The 24,884-nt window shown below is 43.0% G+C and overlaps 1 protein-coding gene across 2 annotated transcripts in view; it reads right to left on the reverse strand.

Annotated features, from left to right (window-relative positions):
• LOC138296104 (zinc finger protein 75A-like) overlaps positions 1-24,884 on the reverse strand; it is a 333,312-nt gene that overhangs the window by 245,592 nt on the left and 62,836 nt on the right. For both annotated transcript variants that reach the window (XM_069234960.1, XM_069234959.1), the window contains exon 2: positions 23,627-23,753. In XM_069234960.1, coding sequence (XP_069091061.1) covers positions 23,627-23,753 — 127 coding nt within the window. The remainder of the gene's footprint in view (positions 1-23,626; positions 23,754-24,884) is intronic.

Consider the following 24,884-nt stretch of genomic DNA (forward strand, 5'->3'; position numbering starts at 1 on the left):
TAAGTCTCCTCACCTGGTTTCTGATTTATTGCTCAGCGATTTCTTCTTGGGAGAAAATCCCTATTCTCGTCTGACAGAGAGGGCAGGCATCTTTCTGACAGACAGTCTTGGATTTGTAAGGGGGGAGGGTCAATGACCTCCTTATAGACTGTTCTAATATTCTTTAGGATTTCTATTTTTATTCATCATTACTACCAGCTTATCAATATTATTCTTGGTGAGGTTCACCCTGGTCATCCATAATAAATAAATAAATAAATTTAAAAAAAAAAAAAAAAAAAATCGCTGTTCTTGTTTCACAATACTCCTAATGCTTTAGTCTGCCAGCCTCCCACCTAGCTTGGATTCTCTGCTCAAGAATAATCTTATGATAATTTTGCAATTTCTCCAACTCCTCCCTCAATTTTATCCGGTCTGATAGTGGCCATGACATTGCTTCCTGGACTTCTCTTTCTTGCTGGATGATGCTACGTGGGAGCTCCTTTCCTTTCTTCTGCTCCTTTAGCTTTTTGCACATGCAATAGTTGTATAATGCACCCTTTCAGGTATGCCTTGTAGGCGTCCAACACAATCTCCCCCCAGTTCTGCCAATATTGAGGGAAAAAAAGAACACTTTATCAGATCATCAATTATAGGTTTACCATGGAGAAGAGTCCATCTCTTTGGGGGTTTAGCCACTGGCATCTCCAATGTCAGACTAGCTGACACATGGTCCAAGATAGAGCCTGCTTGATGCTCTATTGCCTTCACAAATTTGAATAGCACTCTGTCTAGAAAGAAGCAATCAATTCATGAATAGTGTCTATACCCTTTGCGGTAAAAAGTGTCATTGAGGGCTTGATTTAGAGTTTGGCAGACATGGTTACTCAGTCACAAACCTGACGGATATCCCATCCTCCATATTAGGATCCCATTATATTGTATGGATATCATAATATGGAGGATGGGATATCCATCATAGCTCTGACAGAGTAACTCATCCGCCAAACTCTAAACCAGGCGTTAAGTCCTTTAACCTTACCCTGACTTTTTTCATGCTTATACAGGCATTCTTTGAGGATCTGTCTAAATCTTTACTCAGAACCACACTGAAATCCTCCCAACTATATAAAGGGAAGAAGATTCCATCAGATGCTGCTGTAGCATATTTAAGTGTTGGATGTCATCACAATTAGGCTCATAAAATCCAGCACAGCTGCACTGAAACTCTCCTATACTGAACATACTCATGATCCATCTTGCCTGATTCATCCATCCTGTATTTGAGTATTCTGACTCCACTGATCTTCTTCATCAGGATTGCTACCCCTCTCATGGTGCCCCTTTGATATGTGCTTATGACACCCTGAACCCATGGCTACTTCTTTTTCTAAGCACCTTTGTGCCTTCCATGAACCCCTGCACCATTCACTGCTTTCTCCTGGCCCTTAACCCATTGACATCCCAAGGAATAATCTCTATTAAGACACAGATTATCTATATACTTAATCTGGTTTGGAGTGCAGTCCTTCCATCACTGCTCAATTCTAGGGAGGCGTAGCTAATATTGAGGACATTTTTAGGGTTGAGCGCGCAGCCCCTCTCCTGTTGTAATCTCTCTGTAAGCTTTTAAGCACACCCACTGTTGCTATTCATTCTTTGTTGTGCTTGTCTTCAATGCTTCATTTTTATTGGTGTATTTTGTGAAATGTCCCTCCTTTGTGTGCCGAGTTCCCTCTCCAAGCAACTTAACGAAGTGAACATCACATTACGTCATACTTCCTCCTGTTACAGCGTGTGATGGCCCCTTCTCTGGTTCCGGTTTGCCTTTCATCCCAGCCGCGATCCTTTCTAGACATTCATGCAGGGAGCCAATAACTCTTGCACTCACACTAATGGCAGTGGTGGCACTTTAAATCGGCTTGCTTCTGTCAACTGTTTTACTTTTCTTTTTCAATTTATGTGGCAAGAAAAGTCCAGTTAGGAATTCACAATGCTAATAGCTCTAACTCGAGAAAATGCAAGGCCCACTACATTGCAATGCTTATTTTTTTCCCTAATACTCCACATCTATGTGCAACCCCCCATCCTCCCTAAATGAATAAGAAAGTTGAAAAATTAAAGCCCTTTGGAGGTTCCCGTCTGCTTTACTTTCTTGATCAGTTCATGGGCATCATCCACTCCTGACGTTATGCATCTCATTCTGCCATTTAGCTCTCAGAATGGCCTAGGAATTTAAACTGACTGACACTCGGAGGCTCTTTAGCCCTCCATTCTCCCAGCCAGCTCACACTGCCTTTGGGCCGTAATCTTCTCAACATCTGATATGATCCGTGAAGTTCTCATATGACAGTGACTTGGCCATTAGGTGTTTTCCAGTTGGGATTCTGCCTACAGGAGTCTGTATGCATCTTGTGGATGTCACTCTGCAGATTTTTGTGATGAAAGCTTTTAGATCGGGACCTTCCACCCCCTTCAGGACATTCCAAATTCTTAGAATATTATTTCTAGAGTGTAGCTCTAACCTCTCAAAATCCTCTCTCAGCTTTTTATTTTTCTTCTTTAGAACTTTGACCCCCTGTGCGTTCTCTGAGACCTCTAGACATACTTGGGCCATTCTCACTTCTAAAGCATCAGTACCCTGAGTCAGTTCATCCAGCTTTTCTGTGTGACGGACACCTGGTATCTCTTTCTAGTTCCATTCAGAGATCTCAAATTCTGCATGATGTCTATCTTTAGTGACACAAGAAAATCTGCTACAGTGGGGCTATCAGTTACCAGAGACCTTTCGTCCCGAGTATTTCCAGAGGTACACCTCATGGAAAAGTGACCAGTGAGATCCACATGAGACTGCAAATTACAACTCTTCATCTTAAGGTGCAAGATTCAATAGCACTTAGTACTAGTCTACTAATTCCACGTGTGCTGGCATGGGAGCCCAAGGGGGTGAGCGCACTAGCTCTCCAACTGGCTCCGTCTACTCTCCCAGTTGATGCCCCTGACAGACGCTATTCTCATCTGAGCTCACTCTCAGGGGGGAGGTCCCTGGCCTCCTTACTCTGTTTCTCCATGATCTTAAAAAATGAGCTCAAGGTCAGGGCGGGCTTTTTTAGATTTATCCCGGCTTCTTGTGCGGTCGGTTCTTTACCCTGTGACTTAGTATATGTGCCTCCTACAGAGGAGTTCAGTGCTGTAACAGTAGTTGTAGCGGAACTCCCCTTCTTTTCTCTAAACAAGGAGCTATTTTCCTTCAGGTTTACTAACCTAAGGCTATATCTGTTATTACTATACAACAATTCTTTAGATGAGGCAGTCACCTTAATAGGAGCAGGGGTCAAGGAGACTAGAGTGCATTCTTTTTTAGATTACATTCGCTGCCCCCAGGGATGAAACAAATAATCCAATTTCCTTCCCCTAAGCCCCTAAGTATGTACTCGATTCCTGGTCCACAGGAGGGGAAAAGGAAGGGGGGAGGAGGCCCCCTCGCCTTTCTCCCTTCAATCGTGTCTGTCAGTGCTGTACGGTGTGATGCTTTTGAGAGAAGCCAACTTCCAAACACCTGCCCCTACGCTGATGACTCCGACGCTCCCCGGAGCAAGAACTGAGCTGCTACAGAGCAGCTGCCAGCCACCAGCCAAGTGGAGAGGAGCTAGATCTCCAGCACTGAGCTTCCTCCACTCGGGAAATGCAACAAAAAGAACAGGGGCGCTGTGTCCGCATCCACCTATGCTTCCAGTGAGTTCTTCTGCGGGGCTTATTCCCAAACCAGGCAATGACAGTTACAGTGCACAGGCTGCTACATTCCTCTCTCCACGGGACTCCCTGTCACCGACCTCATCCAACAACAATCTCTCTCTAGAAAATGACATAGCTGGAGGGCAACACCTGTATCGAATACATGCCCGGCTTGTGGTGTACACCCTGAGACGGTTGAACATTTTTTGCTTTTTTGCACAGCTTATGTTCTTCCTCGACGTAAAGGGATAATACCCATCTGCCGGAACCTGGGTACTCGACAATATGCCACTGCTGTTAGGATCCTAAAAAGTGATACTTCTTCTGTTTTGGTGTTGGCAAGTTCCTTGTGGCTGCATGGCATATATGCATCCGTTTTTTAAAACACTGTATATGAATTTTGTTAACAAAGTGTGCTATTCTCTTATGTATGGTGCACACATATCAGTTTTGTTTTTAATTCTAATAAACCAAGTTATTAAGTACGGAACTATGTATGCTTAGCGCCCTGGGATTGGGTTCCGATAGGGTTTTATTTCCCTTGCTCGTGTTTTATCTTGGCTTTTATTCACTGTATTTATTATTGTAATTACGTGTGCTTCTTGTTGGTTCCTTTGATGGTTCAATTACCAAATAAAGCTTGTACGACATAGTCAATATCTGTTATGAAGGCGAACGGCTTTCAAAACTCACTCCTATATATTTTCCTGTTTAACAATGTGAAGGTCAATCGAAGAGGCAGTTGTGGGGCAAGGGACCAAATGGATGACTGAGGTCTTATATACATTATACTTTTACAGGTTAGCTCCAGGTACTGTCACTCTTCAAAGTCAAGAGACCATATCAAAATGTTCTTCATTATTTATCAGTGCAGGGTGAATTTCTTTTTCAGAGATACTAGCCATTTTGCTACTCTAAGATTTTGACACCACTGCAGCTGCTTTTTCCAAAATAATTGACTTCTTTCTGGGGTTTCCCTCTGCATGTGGGCCAGGGGAATACCATGTGGTGTGGTTTCTCCAGTCCCCTTTCCTTCAGGACTGGGGCACATTCTAGTGACTACTCAGGGCGTCACGCCTTCTCCAGCCCCTCCAAGTGGTTAACTAGCTCAAGTGCCAATGTAATGCCAGTATTTGATTGTACACGAAAGTCATAATTTTTAAGAAACAAAAGAACTGGAGAGGGTATTTGGCCATCTCCAGAGCTGCAGTCACCAAATGAATAAGTTACTTACCATCCGTAACACTCTTCCTGGTTGACACTCTATCTAACTGCATATTTTTGGCCTTGTGAATCTCCCTAGGTACCAGAAGAAATTAGTAAACTCTTGCAATGGCTTCTGCAAACCGGAACCATCAATGTGTGGCCTCTCCTCTTTCAACAGATGTGGTACAGGGGGCAAGATGGATTGCTCCATGTGGAAAGATGAAATCAATTTAGGCAGAGAAAAAGATAGTATACGGAGGCTGAAATGGCAAAGACAGCAGCTCACTCGTACACTGCAGAAAAGTGATGGCAATGAGCAACCGTTTTCAAAGGTTAAGATCCTCAGAATTCAGCAGTGGAGCCACTAGGAGTGAGCACACACCAGCAAGGTTAAGACCAAATGAAGGTCCCTCTGCAGCATACTGAAGGAAGCAGCGGGATACAAATGTGAAAACAGTTTAAAGAAACGTCACAAAGGGTTACTTGAATAGAGAGCTGATCTCGCAAACAAAGAAAGGCTGAAAGATCCAATCAGTAACAGTAACAGTTATTAATGGGTCAAAGACAATACAGAGGAAAGAACTTCAGACAGTTTCACCCATAAAGGAGGGACCTGCTTCTCCACACAAAAAATGTTACCCAACTACCTGACAATACAAACTTGGCAGCCAGAATAACATACACCATTTCTGGGGGACTATTAAAACCTGTCAGTTGGTTCCGCTCAAAAAAGAAATGTTGACTAAAAGACCCTCTGCCCCAGTCCAGGACAATCAGAATGAATTGTGCTGAGTCCCACCTAACTTTCTTTAGAACTTGCAAGATTACAGGGAAAAATGAGAATGCATACAGCAGGCTAAAATACCATCAAAGACAGAATGTGTCCTCAAGAGTTATCAATTAGATTACGGAGCACAACACACCGGGCACCATACATGTGCATTGGGTGCATCACTTGTCATTGCCAAGATGACACCAGCTGAGTACGTTTGCTCTGGTATTGAGTGATCCTACCTTATGATCAACCGTCAGGGAAATCCCATGAAGTGCCAGAATGCAATAGCTTCAACACCTCTAGAGAAACCCCCAGACAGCCCTGCTGTTGGGTTGGAAAATCTCATGGCAGGTGTGTTGTTCTTTAGTACCTGAATGAACTTGCAGTAGATGGAAGGCAGAAAGGTTTTGAGAGCCTCCAGAATAATAATGTAATAAGACTGCTCCATAGTAAACCAATGGTATTGAATCTCCATTGTCCAGGTGACTTTCCCAGCTAAGAAACAATCCATCCATCACCAGTGAGAGCTCTTGGAGAGGAAAGGAGAAATGCTTTCTGCAAGCTAGAATGCCATCTGCCATTCACCACATTTGTCATGAATCGCCTTACTCGGCACATGGATACCGTCCAAACGTCACCAACAATGCTGGGCCCACTGCAGACATGTGTTTCATTGAAGGGTCAACATATGCCAAACTGTGTAAGGCACTAGCAGCCTGCATGATGCCAGAGCCAAAAAACATCGGAAGCCATAAAGCCTGAACAGCAGATTTCAGCTGACATAACAGCTCACTGCCAGAATGTCCTGGACTCAATGTAGAAGTAGAAAATCCCTTCAAGGTGATCATACCCAGGAATGTCCTGATAAAGGTCAGTCTGTATGATGGTTGAAGATGAGATTTTAATTTGTTAATGAAAAGCCAAAAGGTGGAAAACATTGAAATTGTTTCAGCAGGTGGTCGGAGACCAGCTGAGGTGAGCCCATCTTCAACAGCTGTCATCAAGGTACGGTGATATATATCACTGGCCTGAGACGATGGCCCACGGCCACTGCCATAACCTTCATAAAGCTTTGAAGAGCCGAAAGGAAGGATGGTGAACCAACTACAAATGCCACTGTTGGTTTTATCCCTACAGGCCTGCCACATGATAGTACACATTCAGCATGTCTAGGGACACCATAACATCCCTGTGATCCAAAGCTAGCACAACATGTGTGAAAATTATCATTTTGAACTTTTCCTACTTAAGGAACAAATTCAGAAACCTGAAGATCAGAACAGGTCTCATGCCCTCTTAAAGTCAGGAAGGATCTTGAGTAACAATCTATAACTCGTTCTTTCTCTAAATAGCTCAACTGGTGAGCAACATCAACACATCCTTAGAGAGGATAATGGTGTGAAATCCAGTGGACGCCTGATACTTAGTCTTGATACTGGTGCCCCGCAGCGGAGGCTATCAATATGTTTAGATGCCATGTTGTTCACCATAGACCATTTGTGCAAAAGCATTACACAAGTCTATAGGCAGCGCAGGCATTCCAGAAAATAGCCTGCACTCAATGAGAACAGCGTCAGGCTGTCCAAATAAAATATTATTTTGCCCATTGCATCAATTTGCCATTTGCATACTAAAATTCTGCAGGAAACTTTCTCAAACCTAGAGTTAGTGTGAAGATTTCGAAGGAAATGAGGTGCAACATAATTTTATGTGAGGTTGCTATTCCTCAACACCTGGGTGATTCCTTCAAAAGAGGTTCTCTTTGAATAAACTAGCTGGTTTACTGTGGTCCTCCAGAACTTTAAGAATACATTGGTTATCTTTTGAGAGGGTTGGGGTCACCTGATTCTTGGGTTATACTGGTATGCTACAACAACACTGTTGATGAATGAGTCCTTAAAGCATTTATATTGATTGGTGTGCCTTTAAAACATCATAGAGAAACTACAGCAAAGAACTAGATGCTAATGAAGAAACTTGTTAAATGGTGCACTGTCTAAGAATTTCCAAAGGCTTCCCCTCTGCTTTTGGTACACTCAGTAAGAGGGCAATGAATTAACAGTCTAAGGAGAACAAGCACTGGCAAAGCCAATAGGTCTCACCGTTGGCGATGCTTTGCCAATGGTTTTTAGTGCTTCTGGTCAGAATGTCCACCCAAATGCTGTGCAGCACATCTAAAGAAGAATAAAAACAACACTTATGACACAGCCCCAGAGTCATATTGTATGCACGTGCACCATGGATGCACAAGTGTAAAAAAATGGGGGAAAGCACCTTTTGTTAAGTAGGTGGGCGAAGTGTCAGGAGGGGGAAGCAACACAGGGAGTTCTGGTGGAGGGAATCAGCACTAAGGATGCAGGAGGGAAAAGCAACAAATAGGGCTGGGTAGAGAAAAGCAAATGAGAGAGAGAGAGAGAGAGAGAGAGAGAGAGAAACATGGAGGATGGGGTGAAGCAAAATGGATGAGAAAGAGAACAATGGGGAGCTGGAGAAGGGTAAGCGCATGGGTGAGATAGCAATGCAGGGGGAGAAACGGGAAGGTAAGGAAGAGACACACACTAGGAAGACAGCTGGAAAACACGGGCATTCCTGAGGAATGCTTAAAAACAAAAGAAACGTGTACTTCCCTAAAAGTAAGCAGCGGAAGGGCAAACATTCACTGGCAATGCTCCGTGGAGAGATAGACACGAGATGGACAAGACAACAAATAAGAAGCAGGTTAATAAGAATAAGAGTAGGCCAACCAATGGCAAGCAATGAGTGGGGAGCAAGCCCCTCTATATTCTTATTAAGTCCACAATATGTCTTTCATAATCAAACAGCTGTGCTGTATGTAAGCTCGACGTAAACACGAGGGTGGCAATGCCTCATTGCCTATAAAATAGGCTGAAATGTGTCTATAGGAGGTTTGGCAGCAGCAAGATGCTGTGATCCTTTGCTCCCATTATAAGCTATATAGCCCACGATGGCAGATTCCAACAGATATGAGCAAACTCGAATGGGGTACTTTTTATCAGACATCCGCAGGAAACCGTTTCTCTATCACCTTTTTCCACTCTTTCAAGAATTGAAACCCTGAGAAGGGCAGTTTTCCTAAATTACCTGGGACTCCTTTCAGTGGTTTGACCACGGTACATTTCCCAAAACCAGTGATTTCCTTGAGCGAGACAGCCTGGAAGTGAAGAGATTTTGGCTATGAAATTATTTGGACAAACGTCCACTGGGTTGTAAAAGATCGAAACAATGTGCTTCTGGTAAAATACATTGTCTTTTACTTCTAACCTTTACAACTGCGTCGGCTCTCTTCACACCTGCCTCACAGGTCTCTATTAAACTGATACAATAGAAAGCACCTTTGCTACAACACAGATAAGGAAGGCACTTACATATTTTGTGCATATTGTCCATTCATTCTTTGTAGCAAATGTAGCTATTTGCAGAGACTATTGTCTTTGGCTACCATTATTGAGTTTAGGCTCCTACACGACTCTTTGATTTGAGAATTATAGAGGTCCTGTTTAGATGAGCTGTGTCACTTAATATTGTTGTTTAAGTATGCTCAGCATGTGCCCCTGTGTTCTGCATGCAATGGTGCATGAAGGATTGGCTATGGCTAAGAGGAACTCTTCTCCAAAGACTAGGCAAAGCACAGATGGAGGATTGCAGAGACTCCTGCAGTGCACTCTGTGGTATGTGTACTGGTGTCAACACAGTTAGAACGGTACGAAGCATGTGAAACTGAAAGTACTCATGAGCACTAATGAGTTAAAAGCTTGTTTTAGGTTCGATATGTAATAGTGCTTGCAGCTTTCATAGCAAACGTGTCGTATTCTATACAAACTGCAAGAGGCTTTAGTTCTGCTTCCTTCAGCCAATGGATCCTTTAGCTCAGATAACTTCAACCATTGGCTTGATACATTGTCAGTAACGTCATGGATCGATTCACATGGTTATTTTAATCTCACCTTTCTTTTACTGAGTGTTTGGATGTATCCTTCCCCCACCACTGGAGTGCATGAGTTGCTATTTTGAATTGGAACAGGACACTCCATCGTCATACATTTAATTATCTCACCCATGCATTGTTTACATCCTTTATTGTGGGGCACTGGGGCAGACATCTTTGATTATTTCCTTTATCAGCGCTTAAATGAGACCAGCAAAACATTTGGCTTTATCAATTAAAATTGCCACACAATTTCTATTAATATAACAGATCCTATCTGGCACAAAAATTGGCATAAACCCTTGATAAGTCCCTTGAGTTACAATTGAGTTGCAATTGAGAATTGCAAACACACACAAGGCGTCTACCATAACATCTTCTCCAGGACCGTAATGGCTTCTACACCGAGAACCATCCAAAGGAAAGGCAGAATAAAGGCAAAGATACCGGAAGAATTGGAATCCAAGTCCAGGCCCACACAAATTCAAATGAAACAGAGCTCAACATTAATACTTTTGCTCTGGGTGCCTACAGAACTGCGCCACACTCTAACCCAGAGCACTCAATTCAAACTTGGGTCCAGTGAAAGAAATATAGTGACACAGAGGGCGCATGAATGCTGTTTCTAGAAAACAAAATATGTTCTTTGGCACAGGTGGAAGTGTGACACAGTAACCCATATGCTCAAACTGCAATATGCTAATCCCAAATTGAAAACTTAAAAATTAGCTCAGAAGGGCTCAGAACTGCCACACACACTCATGGTACTGAAAGAGTGAATAGAGTAGAACTGTATGGGAAACATCGTTTACAACGATGCATTTACTACGAAATGCATTTACAACTATGCCATTACTACGAATATGTCTTTGCCACACATGCATGTCTTTACAACAAATTTCGTTCTAAAGGCATGAATGGTAAAGGTGTATGCTTGGTAAAGGTTTTGCAGGTAAGTACAACTAAGTATTAAGTGGTTTAAGTGTTGGGCTTTAGGGTGGGTATGGGTTTTGGGGAGGAAAGGGCATTTTTAGGTTTTAGGGTGGGTATGGGTTTTGGGGTGCTAAGAGCATGCCTTGGTTTCAGGTTGGGTATGGGTTTTGCGGTGGTAAGGGCATTTTTAGGTTTTAGGGTGGGTATGGGATTTGGGGTGGTAAAGGTATTTTTAAGGTTTAGGATGGGTATGGGTTTTCGGTGGTAAGGGCGGTTCTTGATTTAGGCTGGGTATTGGTTTTGGGATGGTAGGGGCATTTTTAGGTTTTAGGGTGGGTATGGGTTTTGGGATGGTAGGAGTGGTTTTAGGGTGGGTATGGGTTTTGGGATGAAAATTGCATTTTTAGGGTTTAGGGAGGTTGGGAATTTAGAACGGTAAGGGTATTTTCAGAGTTTGGGTTGGGTATGGGGTGGTAAGGGCATTTTTAGGTTTTAGGGTGTGTATGGGTTTTGGGGTGGTAACAGTATTATTTTTTGGTCTAGGGTGGGTATGGGTTTTGGGGTGGTAAAGGCATTTTTAGATTTTAGGGTTGGTATTGCTTTTGGGGTGGAAAGGGCATTTTTAGATTGTAGGGTGGATATAGGTTTTGGGGTGGTAAAGGCATTTTTAGATTTTAGGGTTGGTATTGCTTTTGGGGTGGAAAGGGCATTTTTAGATTGTAGGGTGGATATGGGTTTTGGGGTGGTAAGGGCATTTTTAGGTTTTAGGGTGGGTGTGGGTTTTGGGGTGGTAAGGGCATTTTTAGGTTTTAGGGTGGTAAGGGCATGTTTTGGTTTTAGGGTGGGTGGTAAGGGAATTATCGGGGTTTAGGGTGAACAAGACTCCTTGGGGAGATGAAAAGCGTTGGTTGTTGTTACTTTGGTATAAATAAATATGCACTATCGAAACTTCATGGAGGGCAGTGAATACTTTTGGTGATTTGTATTCTTCGAGATTGGTCCTCTCCGTCACTGGCACCGGCAGTGGAATGCACCACCCAGCAACCTTTAGACCATCTTTGTTTGAAGATAGATATATATATATGGAAAATGTCACTTACCCAGTGTACATCTGTTCTGGCATGAGACGCTGCAGATTCACATGCTGTGCATTATCCTGCCATCTAGTGTTGGGCTCGGAGTGTTACAAGTTGTTTTTCTTCGAAGAAGTCTTTTCGAGTCACGAGACCGAGGGACTCCTCCCTTTCGGCTCCATTGCACATGGGCGTCGACTCCATCTTAGATTGTTTTCCCCGCAGAGGGTGAGGTAGGAGTTGTGTATATAGTAAAAGTGCCCATGCAATGGAGTGAATATGTATGTACATAATGTATATAAAAATAGTATATATTTACAAATTTACAAATGTACAAATTTCATCAACTTATAACGGCTACAGGCTCCCGGGGAGGCGGGAGGGCGCATGTGAATCTGCAGCGTCTCATGCCATGAACAGATGTACACTGGGTAAGTGACATTTTCCGTTCGATGGCATGTGTAGCTGCAGATACACATGCTGTGCATAGACTAGTAAGCAGTTATCTCCCAAAAAGCGGTGGCATAGCCTGTAGGAGTTGAAGTTGTCTGAAATAATGTTTGTAATACAGCCTGTCCTACTGTGGCTTGTTGTGTTGTTAACACATCTACACAGTAATGTTTTGTGAATGTATGAGGCGTAGACCATGTGGCTGCCTTACAGATTTCTGTCATAGGTATATTTCCTAAAAAGGCCATTGTGGCGCCTTTCTTCCTAGTGGAGTGCGCCTTTGGCGTAATAGGCAGATCTCTTTTTGCTTTAACATAGCAGGTCTGAATCCATTTCACTATCCATCTGGCAATGCCTTGTTTGGATATTGGATTTCCTGCATGAGGTTTTTGGAAGGCTACAAACAATTGTTTTGTCTTGCGAAATTGTTTTGTTCTATCAATGTATTACATTAGTGCTCTTTTGATGTCTAACGTATGTAAGGCCCTTTCTGCTATTGAGTCTGGTTGTGGAAAAAAGACTGGGAGTTCCACTGTTTGGTTTAGGTGGAAAGGTGATATAACTTTTGGTAAGAATTTTGGATTTGTACGGAGAACCACTTTATGTTTATGTATTCGTATAAAGGGTTCTTGTATAGTAAATGCTTGTATTTCACTTACTCTTCTAAGGGATGTGATAGCTATTAGGAAGGCTATTTTCCAGGTTAAGTATTGCATCTCACAAGAGTGCATGGGTTCAAATGGTGGACCCATGAGTCGTGTTAATACAATATTGAGGTTCCACAAGGGAACTGGTGGTGTTCTCAGGGGTATGATTCTTTTTAAACCCTCCATAAATGCTTTGATGACTGGGATTCTAAAGAGTGATGTTGAATGTGTAATCTGCAGATATTGCTGTGAGATGTATTTTGATAGAAGAAAATGCTAGTTTTGATTTTTGTAAGTGTAATAAATAGCTTACAATGTCTTTTGCAGAAGCATGTAGTGGTTGAATTTGATTATTATGGCAGTAATAAACAAATATTTTCCATTGGTTTGCGTAACAATGTCTTGTAGTAGGTTTCCTAGCTTGCTTAATGACCTCCATACATTCTTGTGTAAGGTCTAACTGTCCAAACTCTAAGACTTCAGAAGCCAGATTGCTAGATTGAGCGATGCTGGATTCAGGTGTGTGATCTGCTGTTTGTGTTGAGTTAACAGATCTGGTGTGTTTGGTAGTTTGATATGAGGTACTACTGACAGGTCCAGTAGTGTTGTATACCATGGTTGGCGAGCCCAAGTTGGTGCTATTAGTATTAGTTTGAGTTTGTTTTGACTCAATTTGTTTACCAGATAAGGAAGGAGTGGGAGAGGGGGAAAAGCGCAATCAAATATCCCTGACCAACTCCTCCATAACGCATTGCCTTTGGACTGAGGGTGTGGATACCTGGACGCGAAGTTTTGGCATTTTGCGTTTTCTTTTGTTGCGAATAGGTCTATTTCTGGTGTTCCCCAGCGTAGAATGTAAGTTTGTAGTATCTGGGGATGAATTTCCCATTCGTGTGTCTGTTGGTGTGCTCGAATGAGATTGTCGGCCAACTGGTTTTGGATCCCTGGGATGTATTGTGCTATTAGGTGAATGTGATTGTGAATCGCCCAATGCCAAATCTTTTGTGCTAAGAGACACAGTTGTGATGAGTGTGTCCCTCCTTGTTTGTTTAAGTAATACATTGTTGTCATGTTGTCTGTTTTGACAAGAATGTGTTTGTGTACTATTAGCGGTTGAAATGCTTTCAATGCTAGAAACACTGCTAACCGCTCTAAATGATTTATATGCAGTTGCCTTTGTTGAACGTCCCATTGTCCCTGTATACTGTGCTGGTTGAGGTGTGCCCCCCACCCCATCATGGAAGCATCTGTTGTGATCACGTATTGAGGCACTGGGTCTTGGAATGGCCACCCTTGGTTTAAATTTATAGGATTCCACCATTGAAGCGAGAAGTGTGTTTGGCGGTCTATCAACACTAGATCTTGAAGTTGACCCTGTGCTTCTGTCCATTGTGTTGCTACGCACTGTTGTAAGGGCCGCATGTGTAGTCTTGCGTTTGGGACAATGGCTATGCATGAAGACATCATGCCTAAGAGTTTCATTACAAACCTCACTTGATAGTGTTGGTTTGGGTACATGTTTAGTATTACATTTTGGAAGGCTTGTACCCGTTGTGGACTTGGAGTGGCAATCCCCTTTTGTGTGCTGATTGTTGCTCCCAGGTATTGTTGTATTTGACACAGTTGTAGATGTGATTTTTGGTAGTTTATAGAGAACCCTAGTTTGTGAAGGGTTTCTATGACATATTTTGTGTGTAGAAGACACTGTTGCTGAGTGCTGGTTTTTATTAACCAATCGTCTAAGTAAGGGAATACGTGCATGTGCTGTCTCCTGATGTGAGCGGCTACTACTGCAAGGCATTTTGTGAATACCCTTGGGGCTGTTGTTATGCCGAATGGTAAGACCTTGAATTGGTAATGCACGCCTTGGATTACAATCCTCAAGTATTTTCTGTGGGAAGGATGTATGGGTATGTGGAAATAAGCATCCTTGAGATCTAATGTTGACATGTAGTCCTGTTTGAGCAAGGGAATCACGTCTCGAAGTGTCACCATGTGAAAGTGATCTGATTTGATGTAAAGATTCAGTGTTCTGAGGTCTAATATGGGTCTCAGTGTTTTGTCCTTTTTTGGAATTAGGAAATACAGGGAATAAACACCTCTTCCTTTTTGATGGTTGGGTACTAGTTCTATTGCTTCTTTTTGTAACAATGCTTGGACTTCTAGTTGTAACAGGTCTAAGTGTTGTTTGGACATATTGTGTGCTCTTGGAGGCACATTTGGTGGCAAATGTAGGAATTCTATGCAATAACCATGTTGGATAATGGCTAGGACCCACGCGTCCGTAGTTATGTGTTCCCAGTTGTGGTAATAATCTGTAAGTCTCCCCCCCACTGGTGTTGTGTGGTGGGGGTTTGTGACATTGAAGTCACTGTTTGGTTTGTGGGGTTTTTGGGCTTTGGAATTTCCCTCTTGTTTTAAGGAACTGTCCACCCCTATATTGTCCTCGAAAACCTCCTCTCTGATATTGGCCCCGATATGTGGGTCTGATTGTGAGGTGGAGGGCTCTGTGGTTTGGGCCGGAAACCCCCTCTAAAGTGTGGCTTCCTAAAAGTGCCTCTGCTCTGTGCTGAGTAGAGCGCGCCCATGGCCTTGGCCGTGTCCTTCTTTAGTTTTTCTATCGCTGTATCCACTTCCGGCCCAAACAATTGTTGTTCGTTAAAAGGCATATTCAGCACAGCCTGCTGGATTTCTGGCTTAAATCCGGAGGTCCGTAGCCATGCGTGTCTCCAAATGGTTACCGCCGTGTTTACTGTCCTGGCCGCCGTATCTGCTGAGTCCATAGCCGACCTTATTTGGTTGTTGGAGATAGTTTGGCCCTCCTCGACCACCTGTTGGGCACATTTCTGGAACTCCTTGGGAAGGTGATGAATGAGATGTTGCATTTCATCCCAATGTGCCCTGTCGTATCTTGCCAGTAGAGCTTGAGAATTGGCAATTCGCCATTGATTGGCTGCCTGTGCGGCCACCCTCTAGCCTGTTGCATCGAATTTCCGACTTTCTTTGTCGGGCGGTGGTGCGTCTCCAGAAGATTGTGAGTTTGCCCTTTTCCAGGCTGCTCCCACTACCACCGAATCAGGAGTTAACTGCTGTGTTATATTTCTTCTCCACCCTCGGTGTGATGGCTCTGCTTTTGACTGGGTCCTGAAACACCTGTTTGGCGTGTTTTAACATGCCTGGTAACATTGGCAAACTTTGGTATTGGCTGTGGGTAGATGGATGGGTGTTGAACAAGAAGTCATCTTCTATGGGCTCTGCATGTAGTGCTACATTATGAAAAGTAGCTGCCCTGGAAACCCCCTGCATGTAAGCAGTACTGTCCTCAGGTGGTGATGGCCTTGCCGGGTAGCAATCAGGACTATTATCTGACACCGCTGCATCATACAAATCCCATGCATCTGGGTCATCTTGGCTCATCCCTGTGTGCGTTGTTGACTGCATCATTGGGGGTGTTGCTACTGGGGACAGATGTGGCAAGTGCGCTGGCGATTGCTGTGGCGAAAACTGTGGTGGTGTTTTTTGTTTAGCCACTTTTGCTTTTGGCTGCATTTCCGCCTCTTGGAATGCGAGCTTCCGCTTCATCTTTATTGGAGGAAGAGTTCTGATTTTCCCTGTGTCTTTTTGTATATGGAGCCTCCTCTGGGTATGGTCTGGCTCTCCCATGCCCAGTTCTTGTTCAAATCTGTGGCCTTGTAATTGTGTGGAAAGGCCTTGTTCCTCTGTATAGGAGCTGTGTTTCGGCTCCGAGGCTGCATGTTTTGGCACCGAAATCTTTTCGGCAGTCTTTTTCGGCTCCGAGGAAACCTTTTTGGCTTTCGGGGTGGCGAACTCTCGGTGCCAAGTCTGTTCGGAGCCGGTATCTCGACCGGAGTCGGATGTCTTCGGCTGCTCGGAGGCCTTTTTCGGTGCCGATGTTTGGTCACCGTGTTTTCGGGTTAAGCCATGGCCTGTTGGCGGTGGCGTCCCCTGGGCCTTCATTATTTTCGAGTGAGTTTTTGCTGGGTGGTTTACTCACGGTTTGTTGCATCTTCGGCTGCTCACTTTCGGAGAATAGAGAATCTCTCCTCCTCTTCGACGTCGGTGTGCCCGGCCGGTGTCGACGCCATCTGAAGTCTTTGAGCTCTTCGATCCCGCAGTGTTTTCTTGGATCGAAATGCCCGACAGGCCTCGCAAGTATCCTCTTTGTGTTCGGGGGACAAACACAGATTGCAGACCAAGTGTTGGTCTGTATAAGAATACTTTGCGTGGCAGTTGGGGCAGAAGCGGAAGGGATCCGGTCCATGAGGTTTGAAGATGGATGCGGTCGGGCCGACCAGGCCCCGCCGAGGAGTGGAAGCCCCGAAGGGCCGCCGGAGCTCTTCTTTCTTCGGTGTCGATGTGCTAGCACTAACCCGGTACCGAGCGCAAACAATACCGTCAAATTTTCCGATGGATAACTATCTTTTCCAAACCGAAATACGGAGCGAAGAGGAACATGTCTGAACCCGATGGCGGAAAGAAAACAATCTAAGATGGAGTCGACGCCCATGCGCAATGGAGCCGAAAGGGAGGAGTCCCTCGGTCTCGTGACTCGAAAAGACTTCTTAGAAGAAAAACAACTTGTAACACTCCGAGCCCAACACTAGATGGCAGGATAATGCACAGCATGTGTATCTGCAGCTACACATGCCATCGAACATATATACATATATATATATATATACATATATACACACACACACACATATATATATATATATATATATGGAAAATGTCACTTACCCAGTGTACATCTATTCGTGGCATGTTCCGTTGCAGATTCAGATGCTGTGCATTATCCTGCCATCTAGTGTTGGGCTCAGAGTGTTACAAGTTGTTTTTCTTTGAAGAAGTGTTTTTGAGTCACGGGATCGACTGACTCCTCCTCTACGGTTACACTGCCCATGGGCATCGACTTCACTGTTAGATTGTTTTCCCGCAGAGGGTAAAGGAAGGAGTGATAAAGTATATAGGTACAAAGTAAGAGCTGTACATGCTAATGTAAATGTATACACATATGTACAAATGTTTCTAACTTCAATGACTACAGGCTTCCGGGCAGGGTGCATCTGAATCTGCAGCGGAACATGCCACAAACAGATGTACACTGGGTAAGTGACATTTTCCATTTGTGCTGTGCATAGACTACAAAGCAGTTTGCCCTCCCATAAATGAGCGGTGGTTAGCCTGTAGGAGTTGAAGTTGTTTGAAATAATGTTCTTAGTACAGCTTGGCCTACTGTGGCTTGTTGTCGTGATAACACGTCTACACAGTAGTGTTTCGTGAATGTATGTGGTTGTTGACCAAGTGGCTGCTTTACATATCTCAGCCATTGGTGTATATTCCCTAAAAAAGCCATTGTAGCACCTTTTTTCCTTGTAGTGTGTGCTTTAGGAGTAACTAAAAGCTGTCATTTTGCTTTAATATAGCATGTTTGGATGCATCTTACAATCCATCTAGCTAAACCTTGTTTTGATATGGGATTGCCTGTATGAGGTTTTTGGAAAGCGACAAATGGTCGTTTAGTCTTTCTAAACGGTTTAGTTCTATCTATATAGTACATTTAAGCTCTTTTGATGTCTAATGTATGTAGAGCTCTTTCTGCCACAGAATCTGGCTATGGGAAGAAGACTGTCAGTTCCACTGTTTGATTTATATGAAATGGTGATTCAACTTTTGGGAGAAAGTTTGGGTTTGTTCTTAGTACAAATTTATGCTTCTGTACTTGGAAAAAAGGTTCTTCGAGAGTAAAGGCTTGAAGAAGTAATTGCCACTAAGAAAGCAACCTTTCATGTTAGAAATTGAATTTGACATGAATGCAGAGGCTCAAATGGTGGTCCCATAAGTTGTCTAAGCACTATATTCAGATTCCAAGAAGGAACTGTTGGTGTTCTGGGTGGAATGATGCATTTTAAACCTTCCATGAAAGCTTTAATGACAGGAACTCTAAATAAATAGCTTTGTTGTATATTTTGTAAATATGCTGAAATTGCAGTAAGATGAATTTTTATTGAAGAGAATGCTAAATTTGATTTTTGTAAATGAAGTAAATAACATCCAATATCTTGTATTGATGCTGGAAGAGGGTCAATATTGTTGGTTTGACAGTAACATACAAATCTTTTCCATTTGTTTGCATAGCACTGTCTAGTAGTGGGTTTTCTTGCTTGCTTAATAACTTCCATTCATTCTGATGGGAGTTGTAAATATCCAAACTCTATGACCTCAGGAGCCAAATTGCTAGATTGAGTGTTTTGGGATTTGGATGCCTGATTTGACCTCTGTTTTGTGTCAACAGAGCTGGTCTGGTTGGGAGTGTGGTACTACTGAGAGGTCTAATAATGTTGTGTACCACAGTTGACGTGCCTATGTTGGTGCTATGAGTATCATGTTGAGTGAAGTTTGATGCAACTTGCTGACTAGAAACGGAAGGAGTGGGAAAGGGGGGGTGGGGGTGGGGGGGGGGGGAAAGCATATGCAAATATCCCTGACCAACTGAGCCATAAAGCATTGCCTTTGGATAGGGGATGTGGGTGTCTGGATGCAAAGTTTTGGCATTTTGTGTTTTCGCTTGCTGCGAACAGGTCTATGTTTGGTGTTCCCCACTTTTGAAAGTATTTTTTAAGTACTTGAGGATGAATCTCCCATTCATGAGTTTGTTGGTGATTTCTGCTGAGGATATCTGCCAATTGATTGTCTATCCCTGGAATGTATTGTGCTAATAGATACATTTGGTTGTGGATTGCCCATTTCCAAATTTTCTGGGCTAGAGGGGACAGTTGGGATGAATGTGTCCCTCCCTGTTTGTTGAGATAATACATGGTTGTCATGTTGTCTGTTTTGCTAAGAATATTCTTCTGTGTGAGAAAAGGTTGAAAAGCTTTGAATGCTAGAAAAACAGGTTATAACTCCATGTGGTTTTTGTGTAGCTGTTTGTGTTTGACATCCCACTGCCCTTGAATGTTGTGATTGTTTAGGTGAGCTCCCCAACCAATCATTGATGCATCTGTTGTGATTATGGTCTGAGGCACAGGGTCTTGAAATGGCCACCCTTTTTTTAGATTTGTGGAATTCCAACACTGAAGGGACATGTATGTTTGGTGGTCTATCAACACTAGATATTGAAGTTGACCGTGTGCCTGTGACCATTGTTGTGCAAGGCACTGTTGTATGGGCTGCATGCTTAATCTTGCGTGTGGCACAATTGCAATGCATAATGCCATCATTCCTAAAATTTTCATGACAAATCTGACAGTGTATTGTTGATTTGTTTGTATTTGTGTGATTATATTTTGGAAAGCTTGTATCCTTTGTGTATTTGGATATGCTAGAGCTTGCTGAGTGTCTAATATTACGCCCAAATATTGTTGTATTTATGCTGGTTGAAGGTGTGATTTTTGGTAGTTTACTGAGAACCCTAGTGTGTGCAAGGTTTGTATTACATAATGCGTATGATTTTGGCATTGCGTATGACTGTTTGATTTTATTAGTCAATCGTCTAGATATGGAAAGACATGTATATGTTGTCTTCTTAGGTAGGCTGCCACTACTGCTAAGCACTTTGTGAATACCCCTGGAGCTGTTGTTATTCCAAAGCGCAACACTTTGAACTTGTAGTGTTTTCCCTGAATGACAAACCTGAGATATTTTCTGTGTGCAGTATGGATGGGTATATGAAAATACGCATCTTTGAGGTCTAAGGCTGTCATGAAATCTTGTTTTTGTAGTAGTGGGATGACATCCTGTAAAGTTACCATGTGAAAATGTTCTGACAGGATGTAATGATTGAGGGGCTGAGGTCTAATATTGGTCTGAGGGTGCCATCTTTTGTGGAATTAGAAAATATAGTGAGTAAACTCCTGTCCCTATTTGAGACTGTGGCACCAATTCTATTGCTTGTTTGAGTAGTAAAGATTGGACCTCTTCTTGTAACAGAATGGTGTCTTCTGTGGATAGTTTGTGTGACCTTGGTGGGATATTTGGAGGAGTGTGTATTAATTCTAGGCAATAGCCATTGCGTATAATTGATAGCACCCAATTGTCTGTGGTAATATTTTGCCAATTTGTGTGGAACTGTTGTAGTCTTCCCCCCACAGGAGAGGTGTGAAGTGGAAGGGAATGAGAGAAGTCACTGTTTTGGGTGCTGTGGAGGCTGCTTAGAGGCCTGAAATTTTCCTCTATTTATGGGGTGCTGTCCTCTATATGTGCCTCTAAAACTACCCTGTTGGTATTGTGGTTGGTAGGCTGGCTTTGCCTGTGAGGTGGATGACTCAGTGGGCTGCAGTCTGAATCCACCTCGAAACTGAGGTTTTTGAAAGGCCATTGCCTTTGCTGTTTCAGAGTCCTTTCTAAATGTTTCTATGGCTGTATCTACTTCTAGCCCAAAAAGATGTTTTTATCGAACAGCATATTTAATACAGCCTGCTGTATTTCTGGCTTGAATTCAGAAGATCTGAGCCATGCATTCCTGTGTATAGTGACTGCAGTATTGACACTGCTAGCAGCAGTATCTGATGCATCTAGGGCAGATTGTATTTGATTGTTAGTAATGGCTTGCCCTTCCTCCACTACCTGTTGTGCCCTTTTTTTGTGTTCTTTGGGGAGATGCTGGATTATGTCTTGCATCTCGTCCCAATGGGCTCTGTCATAGCGAGCTAATAGTGCTTGCGAGTTGGCTATCCTCCACTGATTTGCTGCCTGTGACGCAACTCTTTTCCCTGCAGCATCAAATTTCCTGCTGTCTTTATCAGGAGGTGGTGCATCTCCTGATGACTGACTATTTGCTCTCTTCTTGGCAGCGCTAACTACCACCGAATCAGGAGGTACATGATGGGTGATATAATCAGGGTCAGAAGGTGCAGGTTTAAATTTTTTTCTCTTTCCTAGGTGTTATGATATGTGCTTTAACAGGTTCACTAAATATCTGATCTGCATGTTTTACCATGCCTGGGAGCATCAGAAGACATTGATATCTAGAAGATGTGTAGAGGATAGAGTGTTAAATAAGAAATCCTCTTCTAGGGGTTCTGTATGCATGGTGACACCATGATATGCTGCAGTCCTAGCTAAAACTTGGTTATAGACAGTACTATCCTCAGGTGGTGATGGTTTAGAGGGATAGCTATCTGGATCGTTACTAGGAATGGGATCTGGGTCATAAAGGTCCCACGGATCCACATTGTCTTGTTGTGAATCATAAAAGTGAGTGGGTGACTGCACTGGTGTAGGACTAGTAGGAGGAGAGGTAGGTAGGTAGGTGTGGAGAATGAGGAGGAGAAGATTGAGGAGGTGGTGGTTTCTCCTTCTGCTTTGGCTATTTTGCTGGACGCTGCATAGTGTCCAATTCCTCCTGAAAAACTAGCTTACTTTTTGTTTTTAAAGGAGGTGCTGTCAGAATTCTCCCTGTTTCCTTATGGATGTGGATCCTGGATTGCCTTTCATCCATAACCTCTAGTATTGGTTGTATCTCTAACTCCTCTTCAAAAAAAGGTTTTGTGGCTTTCCTTTGAAGGTCCATGTTCCTCTGTGTAAGTTGGCCTTTTCGGCTCCGAAGCATGCTTTTTTGGGGATCTAAAAAAATGAGGATGAAGGTTTCGGCTCCGAAAGTGTTTTTTTAATTTTCGATTTTGAAAAATGGTGTCTACTGGAGTCGGACACGGAGCTTTTTGTTGTCTCCGATGTTGTCGGAGGAGTGACCTTTTTCGGTGCCAAACTGGTAGGTTGGTCACCACCAGTCTTTTTTCGAGTCAAGCCATGGCCTTCCGGCAGTGGCGTACCCAAGGCCTTGTGTTTTTTCTTTTGTGAGGGTACAGGGGCAAACGTACTCACATGTTGTCCTGCTGTGACCAGTCTGTCTTCTTCTGATTCCTGTTCGGACTCAGAATCTCGAACCGAGACTGCGGTTTACATCAGTTCTTCTTCCTCTACGTCAAAATGTTCGCCGCTTCTCGATGCCATTTTGAGACTTCGTGCCCTCCTGTCTCGATCGGAAGGATCTTCAGGCCTCACAGTTTTCTTCCCGATGATCTGGGGAAAGGCAAAGGTTGCAAACCAGATGCTGGTCTATGTATGGGTACTTCGCATGGCACCGAGGACAGAATCGGAATGAGTGTGATCCAAGAGGCCTCCACGCGGTCGGCCCGAATAGGCCCGAGATGGGCACGCGCCCCAAAGGTCAAACAAAGTTGTTTTCCCAACGGTACTGCTGTGTCGATGGAAGAATATGAACCTGATCGATACAATACCGACGAAAAGAAAGTTTTACAGAGTTTTCTGAATAGAAATCTGGGAGCAAGAGGAAACACACCCGAACCCGACGGCGGAAAGAAAACAATCTAACAATGGAGTGGATGCCCATGTGCAGTGTAACTGTAGAGGAGGAGTCAGTCGATCCCGTGGCTCGAAAACACTTATTTGAAGAAAAAAAACTTGTAACACTCCGAGCCCAACACTAGATGGCACGATAATGCACAGCATGTGTATCTGCAGCTACACATGCCATCGAACATATATATATATATATATTTTTTTGTTTTTTTTACCATATCCACAAATATATACAATACACTTACCATTTCATTTTCTACTGCGGATATGTCTTTACCAACCATGCCTCTACAATGCAATTTTCGTGGTAAAGGCATTTTCGTGGTAAAAAACTTTTGTTGCAAGTGTATTTGTTGTAATGACAGATGTGTTGTAATTACCACGTAAAGGCAATCGCGGTAACTGCATTTGTTGTTCCGTCATGCAACCAACTTATACTTCTGTATTATAGATCAATAACAAAATGAAAATCTGCTAGCTTAAAGAGCTAGTTCAGACTGTGAAGTTACTTCATAAAAATAAAACAGATTTACATTACCCAGCGAGATCAAAGCTTGGTGTATTTCCTTCATCACATTCCTGTAAAGTTCCTTCTGCCATTCATGTAAAAGCTTCCACTCATCTTCTGAGAAACATGAAGATGCTTCCTGGTAAGAAACCTGTGCCTTAAACATAAAGTGTTTGAAAAATTACTGAGCAACTCTACTTCAAGGTATTTTTGATCAACATATACAGTATTCATTTACAGCAGAACTCTTCCCTAAGTGTGAGGAGGAATTATTGCTGTTGGTGAAACAAAAACTGTGTGCAAGAAGTGACCAGAGCTTGCCCTACACAGAGATGGAATGCAGGGCATTCATGGCTGAAGGCCACATAGTACTCCAGGTGCACGCATTCAAGGGCCTTAACCACGGGTAGCAGCTTCTTCTTAAACAAAATCTGGGTACAAGCCATGGCTAAAGGTTGCAAAGAGTGCTCACTGTGAATAGCCAAACAGGAAAAACACCTGCTATCTACAGTGGCATATTAAAAACCTGAGACCCTCCACAAAAAGTAAAGCAAAGAAAAAACAAAAATAAAAAACAAAAATCTATCAAATAGTATTACTGTTGTGGGTGTCTGTCTGCTGAAAGTGAAAAAAGTACCTTGCACCTATATATGAATATATAGTTTAGCTGTGGAGACTGCACCTCAATAGTTATGACTTGAGTCAGAGTTTCCACTGAAAAGTAATTTCTCATTTTCTTAGCCTTGGTGCTATTTGATATATCTGCATAAAAATATCCAAAAAAGCGAAATCACCTTTGGGGTCTTCATGACATATTTCATGTAGATTCATCAAGCAGAAGGCCAGAAAAAAGGGGGAAACGGGCAGATGGCACAAAAATGGATTAGACCAAATTTCTCATGAAGGCAGAACTTTACTCAAGGAAACAACTTTCTTTAGTTTGGTGTAGATTCATTAAGTAATTTCAGAAATTACCTCCTCTTGAGATGCTGCTCAGGTTCAGCTTAAAGAGGGCAAATTTGAAGTGGACAGTTTCTTTGCAGACTTAAAAGTTGTGGAGCTCCATGGATCCAAAAACAATTTAATCCTATTGGCCGAGGGAGCTTTTCCTTCCACTGACCACTTCAGATTTGAGAACCCAGAGCCTGATCCTTGAAACCGAAATAATTTAATTGTCTGGCCCCAACCTCAAGAAACAAGCAATGGCAATGTCAACAGGTTTAGATTTAAAGAAATGTCATATAGTAATGTGAAGCATTACCAGTAAATAGTATGGCCATGAATATGC

Source organism: Pleurodeles waltl, chromosome 5, assembly GCF_031143425.1.
Source record: "Pleurodeles waltl isolate 20211129_DDA chromosome 5, aPleWal1.hap1.20221129, whole genome shotgun sequence".
In the NCBI taxonomy this organism is placed as follows: Eukaryota; Metazoa; Chordata; class Amphibia; order Caudata; family Salamandridae; genus Pleurodeles; species Pleurodeles waltl.